General features: G+C 45.8%; 1 protein-coding gene across 1 annotated transcript in view; it reads right to left on the reverse strand.

The window, feature by feature from the left end:
- TCEANC2 (transcription elongation factor A N-terminal and central domain containing 2) overlaps positions 1–16,380 on the reverse strand; it is a 38,967-nt gene extending 22,587 nt beyond the window's left edge. Inside the window, exons 1-3 of the mRNA XM_081088078.1 lie at positions 16,200–16,380; positions 15,452–15,595; positions 5,084–5,225 (exon numbers count right to left, since the gene is read on the reverse strand). Of these exons, the coding sequence (XP_080944204.1) occupies positions 5,084–5,225; positions 15,452–15,553 (244 nt within the window). The 5' untranslated portion in view covers positions 15,554–15,595; positions 16,200–16,380. The remainder of the gene's footprint in view (positions 1–5,083; positions 5,226–15,451; positions 15,596–16,199) is intronic.
- Between the last annotated feature and the right edge of the window lie 146 nt (positions 16,381–16,526).

Raw genomic sequence — 16,526 nt, forward strand, 5'->3', positions numbered from 1 at the left:
TCTTCTTAAATACACTCCCTGGGCAAGCTTATATATTCCCACTAGGGGCCCAGTGCACGAATTCGTGCACCTTGAAAGGAACTGTGGGCCATGAGGCTGCAGTGGGCACAGGGGTGGGTCTTGGCCCATGCTCCGCACCCCCACTTGGCCCCTCCCACCACAGACCCCGGTCCCCTGTCTGCTTGCAGCCCCACTCCTGGCACAGCCACTCCCACGCGCTGATGGTGACAGCCCTGCTCGCACCTGCTGACAGGGCAGAGCCATTAGGGCCGGCGCCATCAGCGGGGGTGAGCAGCAGCTCCAGTGCTGGCAGTGGGTGGGAGCGCTGGGCGGGACCATGGGTCATGGGAGCAAAGAATTTTCAGTAACCACCAGAGGCTCGCCCCAATGACAGCGACCAATGCCCTGCCTTGGTCTGGTGCCCCCGCTCACCTACTACACCACCCCACTGTGACTGACGCCTGCCATGTTCCGCACTCTGCCGCCTGCTGCTGATGCTCGCCATGTTCCGCGCACGCCCCCTGGTGGTCAGTGTATGTCATAGCAACTGGTTATTTGGTTGTTCGGTTGTTCCACCGCTTGGTCTATTTGCATATTAGTGTTTTATATATATAGATTGCCTCAATTTCTAACTATATGCTGCTGATAACTCCCTGTATATACTTAGTCTCTCTTTAGCTTCAGCCTTGCACATCCAACATTCTGTTGGACATTTCCTCTTGGATGTCACTAGTACGTCATACACAGTTAAGTCTAAAACCGAATTTATGAATCTCTCCACCTCCAAAACTGCTGTTCCCTATCTTAATGTGTGGTACTGACATCCACCTACTTGGCCATAACAGAAATCTAGGCTTCAGCCTTCACTCCTTTATCTTCATTTCTGACATCCAATCAATCTCTACATCCTTTGGGATTTTATTCCACTTGTGTCTCTTGATTCAAACCACACTTCTCCATCCCCTCGACTACTACCCTACCCAGGCCACCCTCATTTCCCAACCAGGTGTTTTAATTGCCTCTAGGTTTGCTTTTCTCCAGTACTTTTCCACATGGCAGCCAGATATTTTTTTTTCTAAAATGCAAATATGACTATGTCACTCTTCCATTCAAAATCCTCCAATAACAATCACTATCTTTAGGGTCTTGGGCATCATGATGGACAAAAACTATCCTTTCACTGCAGTAAAACTAGATTCTAGATAAAAACTACCTCATTCCCTCTTCCAAAAAAGTAAGCAGAGGTCAAAGGAGTATGTTCAGGAAGGGGGAGGGTTAAACAAAGGGCTGATGTAAATAGCAATGCTGCTGAAAAACTTACTTTTGGGCCAGTGGTGAAGTGGGATAGCTAATCCTGGGATGCTCAACTGAGCCGGGATCCTTGAGAAGTGTGCTAAAGTATTCCAGATCAGAAGTGACCCTTCACTATTGGCAGAAACAAAAAAAAAAGAAGGAAGCTAATTCCCTCTAGAGCAGCGGTTGCCAACCTTTCAGACCTCGCGTACCACCAGTGGTCCGCGGACCAACAGTTGGCGACCGCTGCTCCAAAGGTTTCCTTAAACCAGCTGTGGCCAACCTTTCAGACTTCACGGACCACCAGTGGTCTGCAGACCACCGGTTGGCAACAGCTGCTCTAGAGGGAAGCTTCTCCAATTTAGTCCCACTAAATTCCCATAGATTGAAAGAAAACAATGCACTTACAATTAAAAATTAACAAATACATGGGAAGGCAAGCACCATGAGAGTCAGCAGAAACAATAAACAACTGATTTAAACCTGCAAGACCACAAATATTAGAAGAGTCAGATTAAAAAGACAGAAGAACTATACATTAAGTGTTTAAAGAAATAAAAGGCACAATCATAAGAATGTACAAATATTATTTAAAAGAGACAGATTTAGGGGGAAAAGGAAACTTATAAAAATGAAAAATAGTTTTTGAAATAAAGAACTCAATGAATAAGTTAAATAGCAGATTAGAGTCAGCTAGAAAGAGAACTAGTGACTTGGAAGACATATATCTAAAGAAACTGCCCAGAATATTATGAGAGACAAGATTAAAAAAAATATGACAAACAAGCTAAGGGATATGGAAAACAAAAGGTCTAACATACTTGTAATTATAGAATCCCAGAACAAAGAAATAGAGCGAAAGAGAGGTACTTTTGAAGGGATAATGACTGTTAAATTTCTACAAATGAACACAAATCTGCATGTCTAAGAAGTATAATATATCTAGGTTAAATAAAAAGAATGCATGTTGCCCAGCCAGTGTGGCTCAGTGGTTGGTTGAGTGTTGACCTATGAATCAGGAGGTCCTGGTTTGATTACTGGTCAGGGCACATGCTAGGTTATGGGCTTGATTCCCCAGTAGGGGGCAGCTGATTAATGATTCTCTCTCATCACTGATGTTTCTATCTCTCCCTTCCTCTCTGAAATCAACAAAAATATATTTAAAAAGAGAAAAAAGAAATAGATGCTGTAGTAGCCAGTCTACAAAATAGCCTTCAATGATCTTCACCTCTTGGTATTTATAACCTATATGTAGTTGTCTCTCAAACTGTACCAGGGCTGGTCTGTGTGCCCGACAGAATATGACAGAAGTGATGGTACGTCACTTCTGAGATTAGGTTATAAAAGAGACTGTGTAGCTTCATCTTGGTGGTTCTCCCTTGGATCACTTGTTCTGGAGAAAGGCAGTTGCCATGTCATGAGCAGCCCTAAGGAGAGGCTCATGTGATGAACAACGGAGGCCTCCTACCAGTAATCCTGGGAGTGAGCCATTTTGAGTAGCTCTTTAAGCCCTGGTCAAACTTTCAGATGACTACAGCCACAGCCAATAGCTTGACTGAAACCTCTTAAGAGACTGTGAGCCAGAATCATCCAGACAAGCAGCTCCCAGATTCCTGACTCTCAGAAAAATGGTGCGAGATAACAATACTTAAGCTGCTAAATTTTGGGGTAACTTTTTATACAGGGATAGATAACTACTACACATGCTAAGACCAAATAGTTTTGAATGGTTTACTAAAGACCTTCTCCGTCTGGTCCAGACTGGCTCTCCAGCTTCACTTCAAACACACCAAACTTCTTTTAGTTTCTACAATGCATCCTGTTCTCTCCCACCTTCAGCCCCGGTGTGCAACTCGCATGTACAGCCCCTGCCTGACACATTCTGCAACATCTTCTCTTCTACTCTCAATATATATACTCCTTAAGCTAACTTCTCCCAATCATTAGAGCAAACATCACATTGTCTGACAGTCTTGTTAAATTGGCTGTCCTTCCATTAGACTGCAGGCTTCAAAGTGACATGGACAATATCGGTCTCCATTATTATGCCAACACAGTTCCTAGCACAAAGAAAGCACTCAGTAAATATTCATCTCTTACAGCCCACAGGATAAGGACAGGCAGGAGGCTAAAGATGGAAGAATGTAAACATGCTCAGGCAATGATCCAAATGAATCTTCAGCTTAGCAACTGTTGCAACTACAAAAAAATCAAGAAACCCCTATATTCTATTCAACCTCATTTTTAGGGAAGGCTTGGGTAGGGTCAAGACTCAAAACTTGGATGGTTTCCAGCTCCTCTCAAGTCAAGCCCCTTTTGTGGTGTCATTATGATCTTCAAATTGAAATCTCTGATCAGACACACCCATTATTTGAAAGCATACTCACAATTTACTCAAAGAAGTAATAGAAAGGATTTTTAAAAAATTATCATGTTCTATATTTGTAGGACAATTCCAGCCTATTATGTTGATATTTAAGCTCTGATCATAAACGGTAACTGTGGCATGTGCCTAAATATGAACATATATATACATATATGTAAATATATACAGGTCATAAAATATTAATCACTAGTACCCTCTACTGGTGGAAATACCTTATCTGCTCATATGAATGGTCTTATTGCCCTCTAGTGACCACAACCTATAAAGAGAAAATCCACCAGCAGATGGGAGCATTTCCTTGGCTATAATGATAAGGTTTTATGTTCTTTAAGGATCTAATTTTCTCAGATTCTGGTTTATATTACAGGGGTGCAACTCTCAAGACTCTTGGGGGGCTCTCTGGGGGATTTCACACAGCTCCTGCCAGCTGTTAGCGCCAGTGTGAAGCTACTCTCTCTCCTGCCTCTCATGAACAAGAGGTCAAGGGGAGGCAGAGAAGGCAATGGCTGCACTAGTGAGGGCAACAACAGCAGCTGTGAATGACTACCCTGGACTCCCTGGGGAGTTAGGAGCAGCTTGAGGAACACATGTTGGTCCTCCCTTGCAGATTATTCACAGTTGTGTACTATACTAAAATAGCAATTCAATGTGGTCCCTGATTTATCTTTTAAATATCTCTAATGCCATAACTAATGCTGTAGCAGCATAGGATGCTATCATTTTGTTTTTATAAACCATGCTTTGCAAGTTATTTCTACTCAAGACAGAAAAGCCAAGTCTCTTTCAAGATTGACCTGAAATGTCACTTCTTCTATGAAGCCCTTTCTAACTCCCCAGGTGCAAATGACTACTCTGTTCTTGATGCCAGCATATACTGTGTATAAATCAGAATGGTACCACAAGTATAATTTCTATTGTTTTTATTTATAACCTATAATTTCTTACTGTTCACATTTGTCTACATGCTTATTTCTCCACCAAACCGTAAGTTCCTTGAGATCATGAATCATGTCTTACTCATTTTTGCACACCCAGCATCAAACTCACTCAAAATGTCATCCATAGATCACTGCCAGTTACTAGTCCAGGCAATAAACTCAGAAACTGAAGCATTTAGAAAATTTTATAGCAATTTACAGAGTAATTCTACATCTGTTGAATCTAATAATAAAAAGGTAGAGCTTGTATTTTGTATATTTTAATTTTATTTTTCTGGTAATTTTTATCATATATTATGAAAGTACTGGTCTGCAATCAATGGAAACTTTTTAAAACAATGGTCCCTTACCATGGATAGTTTGAGAAGCACTGATATGATAGGTAATTTAATGTGTGAGGGAGGGAGGAAAGGAAGAAGGAAAGAGACAAAATAAGTACTCTGCATAACATTCAGGAGAAACATACCTATCCTTGTTGATTTTAACACTTCCTTGGAGGGTATTTTCTTCTTTAATTCTCGTAAGGCTTCAACTAGATTCTCTTTGGTTTGATTAGGAAGCTCCAACATAGTTTTCCATCTTTTTATGTCTTCTACAACCACAACTCTCTGGGAAAAAGAAACGTCATTTGGAAAATGGAACATTTTCATTATAAAGACATCTGCCTTCACCTGAGCTAATGGGGCTTCTATTGACATATGAATTATTGATTATGACCTGAACCAAAGCACAGTGTGTGTGAAGCCCCAAATGATGGGTAATTGCTTAAAAGCAGGTCCTGCTTACTGCAAATCAGGAAGAGAGTTACATCTATTAGGAAAAGTGCAAGTTTTAATCTTACCATGTCAGACACCACTGGGCACTTAGCAGTGAGAAGCAATAAGGATGAGAAGAAAAGAAAAACGATGCTGAGGTGAATCAACCCTATAGCTTACTTAAGTGCTTTAATTCATAGATGAGGACAGAGAACAGAAAAGTCATAAAGACATATTTATTTCAACAATAAAAGTGCACTTCAACAGCTCCGTGCTTCCTAGATAAAGAACTAAAACGGTCTCGTTTGTGCCCTAACGGTTTGGCTCAGTGGATAGAGCGTCGGCCTGCGGACTGAAGGGTCCCAGGTTCGATTCTGGTCAAGGGCATGTACCTTGGTTGTGGGCACATCCCCAGTAGGGGTTGTGCAGAAGGCAGCTGATTGATGTTTCTCTCTCATCGATGTTTCTAACTCTCTTCCTCTCTGTAAAAAATCAATAAAATATATTAAAAAAAATAAAAATAAAAGTCTCGTTTGAAGAATTTTTTAAAACTCTAAACACATAGAAAGGTAGAGTAATTCACTATTTATAATAAAAAAGTTAAGCCCTAGCCGGTCTGGCTCAGTGGATAGAGTGCCAGCCTGTGGACTGAAGGGTCCCAGGTTTGGTTTGGGTCAAGGACAAGTGCCTGGGTAGGCTCAATCCCCAGTAGAGGGCGTGCAGGAGGCAGCCAATCAATAATTCTCTCTCATCATTGATGTTTCTCTCTCCCCCTTTCCCTTCCTCTCTGAAATCAATAAAAAAATATATTTTTTTAAAGTTAACATTTTGCCATTTTTTTATAAATAAAACATCACCATTTTTCATTAAGTATAAAATTTTAACAATTAAGGAATCTGGGTGAAGGGATAGGAAAGTCCTTTGTTCTGTTGCAACTTTTCTGTAGTTTTGAAATTATTTCAACTAAAGAATTTTTTTTTAAAGTAAACAAAGATAAAATAATAAAGTTGTTTTGCCGAAACCGGTTTGGCTCAGTGGATAGAGCGTCGGCCTGCGGAGTGAAAGGTCCCAGGTTCAATTCCGGTCAAGGGCATGTGCCTGGGTGGTGGGCATATCCCCAGTGGGAGATGTGCAGGAGGCAGCTGATCGATGTTCCTCTCTCATCGATGTTTCTAGCTCTCTATCGCTCTCCCTTCCTCTCTGTAAAAAATCAATAAAATATATAAAAAAAACATAAAAAATAAAGTTGTTTTTATAATTAAAAAATCTTGCCCAGCTGGCGTGGCTCAGTGGTTGACCATTGACATATGAATCAGGAAGTCCAGTTCAATTCTAAGTCAGGGCACATGCCTGGGTTGCAGGCTTGATCCCCAGTAGGAGGCAGCCAGCCAGATGATGATTCTCTCTCATCATTGATGTTTCTCTCTCTCTCTCTATCCATCTCCTTTCCTCTTTGAAATCAATAAAAATTTTTAAAAATTTTGTCTTGACAGTTATTACCCTGGTGAGGGGGCCCAGTTAAGGAATGGAAGAGGGTATTGAGGGCTCTGGCATTCTGGTAATGTTCTGTTTCTTGATCTGGATACTGGTGACATAGGTGTGTTCACTTTGTGAAAATCTGTCAGGAGGTACACTCATGATTTGTCCACTTTTTATAGGCATGTCATCCTATACAATAAAAGGCTAATATGCAAATCAACCAAATGGCAGGACAATCGCTCACTATGATGCGCACTGACCATCAGGAGGCAGACACTCAACACAGGAGCTGCCCCCTGGTGGTCAGTGCGCTCCCATAGGAGGAGCGCCACTCAGCCAGAAGCCGGGCTCATGGCTGGCAAGTGCAGCTGCAGTGGCAGGAGCCTCTCCTGCCTCCACAGCAGCACTAAGGATGTCTGCCAGCTTGGGCTTGCTCCCGCGAGAAGCGGGCCTAAGCCATCAGTAGGACATCCTCCAAGAGCTCCCGGACTGCAAAAGGGCATAGGCAGGGCTGAGGGACACCCCCACCCCAGTGCACGAATTTCATGCATCGGGCCTCTAGTAGTTCAATAAAAAGCAACAACAGCCCAGCTGCTGTGGCTCAGTGGTTGAGGGTCCACCTATGATCCAGGAGGTCACGGCTGGATTCCAGTCAGGGCACATGCCTGGGTTGTGGACTCGATCTCCAGTAGGGGGCATGTGGGAGGAAGCCAATCAATGATTCTCATCATTGATGTTTCTCTCTTTCCCCCTCTCCCTGTCTGAAATCAACTTAAAGTATATGTGTATATATAAATATATAAAAGCAACAACAGCAAAAAAAGTCTCAACTTCCTCCCCTGGTTGGAGTCTGCTTCCAGCCTAGCCGGCAGTGGTGGGAGGAGGACATGTCTGACTCTTCTACTTTCCCATCTTTGTTCCTCCTATCCTATCTGCTTCTTTACTTTGGTCTCTAACCCTTCCAAGTTTGAAGCTAGGAAAAGGAGAGGCAAGGGAAGAAAAAGCCTTACTTTCTGTTGTGATGCCAATGAGGTTTTAGTGTTCGGAAATAGTCTCAATAGGAAGAAGGTATAAATATCATATCATTCCACACCTTGCTTTTTCACTCAATATGTTTTCTTTATTTATTCATACTGATCCTATCTAATAAAAGAGAAACATGGTAATTAGTGTACGTCTGCTACCCTTCCCATTGGCTAATCAGCGAGATATGCAAATTAACTGCCAGCTAAGATGGCGGCCGGCAGCCAGGCAGCTTGAAACTAACATGAGGCTTGCTTGCTTCAGTGACAGAGGAAACCAACATTCCCCGCTTCTCTTGCCGGCCTCTGAGCTTGCAGTTTGAGACATTGTTACAAATATAGAAGCTAAACAAAACCCCAGAAACCTGCTTTCAGCCCGCCGGGATCTCAGAGCTGGAGTTGATACAGAGTTTCAATTATAGAACCCAAACAAACCAGATACCTGCTTTCAGCAGCAGAGGCCTCAGAGCTGGAGCCAGAGCTAAAGCTGACCCAGAATAAAAATAAAAAAGGAAAAAAGGAGCAGTTGGGAGCTTCAGTCACCTGCCAGGCTGAAAACAGCCCTCAGCCCCTCACCCAGACTGGCCAGGCACCCCAGTGGGGACCCCCCACCCTGAAGGGTGTGTGACCAGCTGCAAACAGCCATCATCCTCTCACCCAGACTGGCCAGGCACCCCAATGGGGCCCCCCCACCCTGAAGGGTGTGTGACCAGCTGCAAACAGCCATCATCCCCTCATCCAGGCTGGCCAGGCACCCCAGTGGGGACCCCCACCCTGATCCAGGACACCCTTCAGAGCAAACCAGCCGGCCCCCACCCGTGCACCACGCCTCTATCCTATATAGTAAAAGGGTAATATGCCTCCCAGCACCGGGATCAGCGGAGCTGAGAGGCCTCCCGGCACCGGGATCAGTGTGACAGGGGGCAGCGCCCAAACCCCCTGATCGCCCTGCGGCTCTGTGTGTGACAGGGGGCGGGGCCACAACCTCCCTATCTGTCCTGCTCTGTGCCTGATAGGGGGGAGCTCCCCAACCCCCTGATCGCCCTGTGGCTCTGCATGTGACAGGATGCGGTGCCCCAACCCCCTGATCGGCCCTGCTCGGTGTGTGACAGGGGGGAGCTCCCCAACCCCGATGGGCCCTGCTATGTGCGTGACAGGGTACGGAGCCCCAACCCCCCTGATGGGCCCTGCTCTGTGAGTGAAAGGGTGCAGCACCCCACCCCCGATTGGCCCTGCTCTGTGCGTGACGGGGTGGTGCCGCAACCTCCCCATCGACCCTGCCTCGAGTGTGACAGGGGGCGGTGCCCCAACCCCCCAATCGGCCCTACCCTGAGCGTGACTGAGGGTGGCATCGCAACCTCCCAATCCGCCCTGCTCTGTGCATGACAGGGGGCGGCGCCCCAACTCCCCAATCGGCCCTGCTCTGAGCCCGACCAGGGGCTGCACCTAGGGATTGGGCCTGCCCTCTGCCACCTGGGAGCAGGCCTAAGCCAGCAGGTCGTTATCTCCCGAGGGGTCCCAGACTGCGAGAGGGCACAGGCCAGGCTGAGGGACTCTCCCTCCCACCCCCAGTGCACAAATTTTTGTGCACCGGGCCTCTAGTATATATATAAAGCCAGATAATATACTTTAATAGTATTGGAGAGTATTCCATTATTTTTATATACAAATGTCCTAAAAGTTGTAAAATCTATTCCCCTAATTAATATTCAGGATTGCAAATAGTGTGATTTAAGCTATATATATATATATATATATATATATATATATATCCTATATAATAAAAGCCCTAAGGGTGTAACAACTGTAACGATACCAGGGGCCAGCCACTCAACCCAGGAGGTGGGGGCGGGTGGCACAGTGAGTCCTGAAGGTACATGCTATGGCCCAGGGATCCCAGGAACTGCAAGCCCAGAGCTTGCTTTCCAATTAAAAAAAAAAAAAAAATTGAAAAAAACCCCCAAACAAACGGCTGATGCTGCCACCTTGGAAAGAACGGCTCCAGGAGGGGAAAGGCCTCCCCAGGCCCCCCAGGCCCCACCTGGCCTGGCTGACCCACCATGGGCTCACAGGGACTCAGGCAAGCGGCGGATGGCGACTACTGCTGCTGCGAGGGCCGGGCCGAGGTTCAGGCAGCTGCAGTGGCTGCGAGGGCCAAGGCTCAGGCAGCTGTGGCGGCTGGCAGTAGCAGTAGCAGCGGCGGCATGATAGGGGTGTCGCCTTCCCTGATCGGCTGGTCGCCTCCCGCAGAGGGAGGCCTGACTGCGGCTTAGGCCTGCTCCCCCACCTCCCCCACCCCCGCCCCTGGCCAATAGGACATTCCCTCAGGGCTTCTGGATTGTGAGTGGGGGAAGGCGGGGCTGAGGGCCCCCCCCCCCCCGCCCAGTGCATGAATTTTCGTGCACTGGGCCACTAGTACATATATATATACTAGTTGGGGGGAGTCCCTCAGCCCGGCCTGCACCATCTTACAATCCATGAGCCTGTGGGGGATGTCCAACTGATGGCTTAGGCCTGCTCCCTGCTAAGCCGGGAGTTGGACATCCTAAGCGCTGCCATGGAGGCAGGAGAGGCTCCGGCCACTGCTGCTGCGCTCACCAGCCATGAGTCCGACTTCTGGCTGAGTGGCGCTCCCCCTGTGGGAGCGCACTGACCACCAGGGGGCAGCTTCTGCATTGAGCGTCTGCCCCCTGGTGGTCAGTGCACGTCATAGCAAACGATCATTCTGCCGTTTGGTCCATTTGCATATTAGCCTTTTATTATATAGCCTATATGTGTTCATGTATAAATGTAAATATAGATGTATATCTCCATGCATAGTAATAAGTATGGAGTTCTACACTGTTATAGTTAACTCTTTTTTCACCCCAAACCCTGAGAAGACCACAATCTTCATGCTGTTTCCTTAGACTAATGAAATTTTTCTAGTTCATTTTTCTCAAACATGGTAGTCTTGTTTTGGCTCTCAGCTTCATATGGGGGTTATTAACCTGAGGATTTATGTGCAATCCCCGTACTGACCCTAAAACCCTAGTCCCTAAGCATTACATCTGGTTTCAATAGAACTATTCAACTTCAGCTCTGGGTTTGGATTTCCTCTTTCTTCCTGGCACCTGAGGATTTCTCCTTCTTGCTTTCAAATTCACCTCAGTATTAGAGACTTTTTAAAAAAATATGTTTTTATTGATTTCAGAGAGAGGAAGGGAGAGGGAGAGAAATATCAATGCTTAGAGAGAATCATTGATAAGCTGCCTCCTGCACGCCCCCTACTGGGGATGGAGCCCGCAACCTGGGCATGGGCCCTGACAAGGAATGGAACCATAACCTTTTTATTCATAAGTTGACACTCAACCACTGCACCACACTGGCAGGGCTGTACTGGAGATTTTCTACATGGTTAGGATGAAGTGCAGGGTTTCACTCAGCTCATTCCAGCATATGGAACTAGAAGCCCAAACTCTTTAGCATGGCATAAAAGGCCTTACATGACTTGGCCCCTGACACCCTAACAGCTTCATCATTTGCTCCAGATACATCAACCTAGTTAAAGCTACCTAAATGAGTCACGGTATTTCACACTCTTTGCCTGGGATGTTCTTTCTTTGCCTATTAATTTTTAAGACTCTCTTCAAGCATCACCTCCTCTATGAAGCCATCCTTGCCTCCCTCCAAACACATTTGACCATATTCCTTTTTGGGTCCCTTTGTAATCTGTACAGACTTCTATTACTATATCTCTGCTTTCTGCATATGTTTATCTAGAAGGCTGTCTTCCCCACTGGGCTATGAACAACTTGAGGGCTATCCCCAGTGCACAAAAACAAGTGTAACTGAACAACACCATTTCTACCCTCAAAGACTAAGTACAGCATCATTTTCAGATCTGAAATTTTAGGGCAGAAATAGAAAATACAGCAGTCAGTTCCAGAGCAGAAGAATTCCATAAATATCAAAGAATGCTTCCTTATTTCCATCCAAATGTGAACCCCAAAACACATATTTCAAATTTGTATCAGAATTATGGGGAGGAACAAGGGAAGTGAACAAGAAATACCAATGGGGTAGCTACAATTAGTAGTGGAAAGGTTATTGCCAGAAAGAAGAGGTGTTCTCCAAAATACCATCTGGTCTTACAGTTGTGAATGGCTGAATTATCAAGTTTGACAAAACCAATTAGGGACAATACTCTCTCATAAGCAACAACATGAGCACCATTCCACTGGTGGGGCAAGGGACACATATTGGATAGTCAATCCTACAAAGAGAGGAAAGGTTTATAGAGCATTCTTACATGCTAAACCTAAAAGGATTAGCATGTTCTAGAATCTTTTAGTAATAAAATCTCCTATTGCAACCAACACAAGAAATCACTTTCCTTTAAGGGAGTAAGAGATTATCCAAATTAACCTTTACCATTCAAATGTACACTACATGAGCTCTTGAGTATCACTTTCACTGAATGAGTTAAGGCTACGGCAAAATTACTTGTACCACACTGATAACAGCAGTACACTGGTCCTAATACTCTAAGGTTTTTATACTTCCTTTACATGGCATTCAGAAACCTCCACTTTTTTTTTAATAGTTCACCCTATAGGGGGCAGACTGTAGAATCAGATTGTCTCTGACCTTGAGCAAACTACTTAATCTCTCTGCCTTAGATTCTTCATCTGTCAAATATAAATGATAGCTCTGGCTGGGTGGACTTAGTTAGTTGGAGCATTGTCCCACACACCAAAAGATGGTGTTTAGATTCCTGGTCAGGACACATACCTAGGTTGCAGTTTTGATCCCCAGTTGGAGTGGGCACGGAAGGCAACCAATCAATGTTTCTCTCTCACATTGATGTTTCTCTCCTCTCTCTCTCTCTAAAAAACAATGAAACATATCATTGGGCGAGGATTAAATCATCCATTTCACAGAATTTAAAGAGTTACTATATGGAAAGCACTTAACACAATGCCTGGCCCATAGAAATGGGCTCAAAAATGTTAGTAGTACTCATTACTACTATTATCATCCCCATCATCATTCTCAGCTCTAGTTCTAGTTTTACACAAGCCTCTCCTTTTCTGTACATGAAAAGAGGAAATAGCTATTTTTATTACATTCCGGCACAATACTTAACCCTTTCAACATGCATTTATTTATTTAGCCCTTATAACAACACTGCAGGTTAGATATTATTTCTGATGTTACTGATGAGGAAATTGAGGCTTGAACATTCAGCAGATTCTTGGCATTAAAATGTGATGCTAGTGTGTAGTACTAAGTCATTTGGCGGAGAGTAGACCTAGCTAACACTCTAGAACTCACATTTAACTCAACTTGATTTTAATTTGTCATTGTGTACAAATGAAAGTAGGCATGTGTGTGTGTGCACAAAGAAAAGAGAACAGCAAGTACCACTTACTGAATGGGTATCTGTCACTACTTCCCTCTACCTAGCCAAATCTTTCCATCCCTTTGGGTGCTCTGACCAGTAAAAGAGACATTGAGCTCTCTCCTCTCTTAACTCTTAACCCTTTTTGTCCAAAAAACAATTTGTAATGGATCACATATGATTTTGTATCATTACTTAATAATTTCTTTTGCTATGATGCTCTAATAGGAAGTCCCATGATGATTCATACGTTGACCTTAAATTTCCCTTATGGTTCCCAGAGTACCTCAGCATAGTGCTGGGCATAAAGTTATCTCTATATATAAAACCCTAATATGCAAATAGACTGAACAGCAGAACAACCGAACAACCGGTCACTATGACGTGCGCTGACCACCAGGGGGCACATGTGGAAAATGGTGGGTGCCGGCAGCAGACGGCAGAGCACAGAACATGGCAGGCATCGGCCTCGGCGAGATGGTGAAGCAGGGCGCCAGACCAAGGCAGGGCGCTGGTTGCTGTCATCGGGGCAAGCCTCTGGTGGTTACTGAAAATTCTTTCCTCCCGCACCCCAGGCACTCGCACCCACTGCTGGCACCGGAGATCACTCAGCGCCATCAGCAAGTGCGAGCGGCAGCTGCTGGCCCCGATTGCCCCTGAGGGTTTCTCCACCTCCCCCTGCTCCTGAGGGGCAATCGGGGCTGGCAGCCTCTTGCACCTGCTGCCAGTGCCAGCCCTGCTTGCACTCGTGGCCAGCGCTGGAGCAGCTGCTTGCACCCGCTGACAGCGCCCGCCTGCCCCGCTCGCACCTGCTGCTGGCGCTGGCCCCAATCGAGCAGGCCGGCGCCATTAGCGCATGGGAGCGGCGGTGGTGGAAGCGGGGCCTTCAGCAGACAGGGGACCGGGGCTGTGGCAGGAGAGGCTGGGCGGGGGCGCAGAGGATGGGCCAAGACCTGCCCATGTGCCCACAGCAGCCTTGTAGCCCACAGTTATCACAGTGGGAGGTGCTATTGGCATTTAGTATCTGAGGGCCAGGGATGTTAAACTTCCTACAACTCACAGGGCAGTTTCAAATAATGAAGAATTATCTTACCCCAAATGACAATAGTGCTCCTTTAAAGAAACACTGATATTACTTAACCCTACATTTTTTAAAAAATATATTTTTATTGATTTCAGAGAAGAAGGGAGAGGGAGAGATAGAAACATCAATGATGAGAGAAAATCATTGATTGGCTGCCTCCCTGCAGGCACCCCCACTGGGGATTGAGCCCACAACCGGGGCATGTGCCCTTGACTGGAATTGAACCCGGGACCCTTCAGTCCGCAGGCCGACGCTGTGTCCACTGATCCAAACCAGGTAGGGCGCAACCCTACATTTTATGGGGAGGACAAACAGATCCCAGAGGAGAAAATGGCTCGCTAAAGATCACCCCGTTGCACAGTAAAGACTAGAACCCAGGGCTTCTGTTTATACCCACTTCACTGCTTTCTAATCTGAGTCAGGTAAGCTCTTGGGAGCACAAACATTAGGAGTCTAGTGGAGGAAGGGGAAGCAATAAAGGAAACAGAAAAGAAAAAGTCCAATATGTAGGAAGAGAGGTTCAAGAAGACAAAGCGAACTAATTACAAGTAGTTTTTTGTTTTTAGTGAAATAACTATTTTACCATTAATTGAGTATCTATGTTGGCTGACTCGCTGTTGGTTGTCTATCCTTGTATCTATTCCTTGACTCTTCCTTGCTAACACACTCAGGTTGCAAAGAGTCCATTAAAATAGTCTCTCCCCCAATCTCACATATAGCGATGGAGGTCTCGTGATACAGTTCGGGCCAAAAAGCTAGGAGAGAACAGTATCATCACCCAGCCTGACTGAGTTTATACAGGGTACATAAACTCATACTTGGTACTTGAACATTCCTAATAGACACAATTTTGCAAAAGAAGAATAACACTGGGGGTTTGTCCTACCAGCTACCAAAACATACCATTAAGCCAAAGCAATTAGGCAAGTGTAAGAGAAGTCCTGGAACTGATCAATCGAAATCAGTACAGGGTACGGGGGAAACAAATTAGGAGTGGCCAGGAACACTGGGAAGTAATGCAAAAATAGCACACAGGTCTTCCACAGAGCTCACACCACCTTGCCATCACAGCCCGTTGCACATTTTCTCTAGTCCCAGGTCCCCTTCTCACCTTCAGAGATTCGATTGTGGCCTGCTTGTAAATCTTGCCTCCAGGACCTTTCTTCTGAGGACTACTCTGGAGTCTAGGCGTTCGAATGACGAATTTATCCATTGCTAGGGGCCTCCGGCTACCTCCATGTGCTTGCGGTGTGTTCTGCTCAAGAAAAGAGGGCAGATTCTAAAACGTCCTAACTGTTGGGATGTGTGTTCCCTAAAATGACACAACTGTGCTCTATGCACTCTGGATTCTGGAAGCTTCCCTGGATTATGAGGACTACTGGATGGAATTTATGGGAAGATTTTCTCTTGAAAAAGAAACATCTTCCCAAGACCTGAAACTTGTACAATAACGGGTCTACTATCTGGGTCAGAAAGTGCCTAGTTTTCACAAGTGCACGCTGTGGAGGGGAGTCCAATACTGGGCCAGGCGTTGAACCTAGTGACAAACCTCTTCCAACTTAGGTAGGGTGGTGGCAGGATCAAGTTCCACTGGGTGCGATGAAGCTCTCTTAATAACTACCCCACCACTGCTGCAATCCCAAGGTTTTCCCTAGTAACCAGATCTCAGCAAAGTCCTCGCAACCAGTCCCTGTCTCCGGGAACTGCTTGTGGTCCCAGAGCCCTCCCGATCCACGACTATGGGCTTCTCGATCCCTGAGCGAAAATGCTATTAATAAACCCCATCTTCCTCTGCCCTCAGCACTCCTGAGCCCAGAAAGGGGGACCTAACAACGCAAGGGGTCTGACGTGAAACGCACCAGGAAAAGCAGCCTGGCAGCAGCGAGGCCCCTCCAGAGAACTACGGTTGCGAAGAGTCCATTAAACAGTTTCTTCCCCAGTCTCGGCCTGATGAAACTAAACGGCCGCTTCCGTCCAGGTTGGTAGTTTCTCGGGAGAGACGTCCGCCCGCCGAGAGCCTCAGCGACACTGCAAACCACACTCCCCAGAATGCACTGCGAAGGGGCGGGCGAGGTCGCCCCCAGGGTATTGTAGTTCTCCGAGACCAGCTTTCCCAACCGCCAGGGCGCCTCCCGCCGGTGAAGAACTACATGCCCCAGCGTGCACCGCAGAGGAAAAAAGGGGTC

Source organism: Myotis nattereri (genome assembly GCF_964212035.1).
Source record: "Myotis nattereri genome assembly, chromosome: 3".
Lineage (NCBI taxonomy): Eukaryota > Metazoa > Chordata > Mammalia > Chiroptera > Vespertilionidae > Myotis > Myotis nattereri.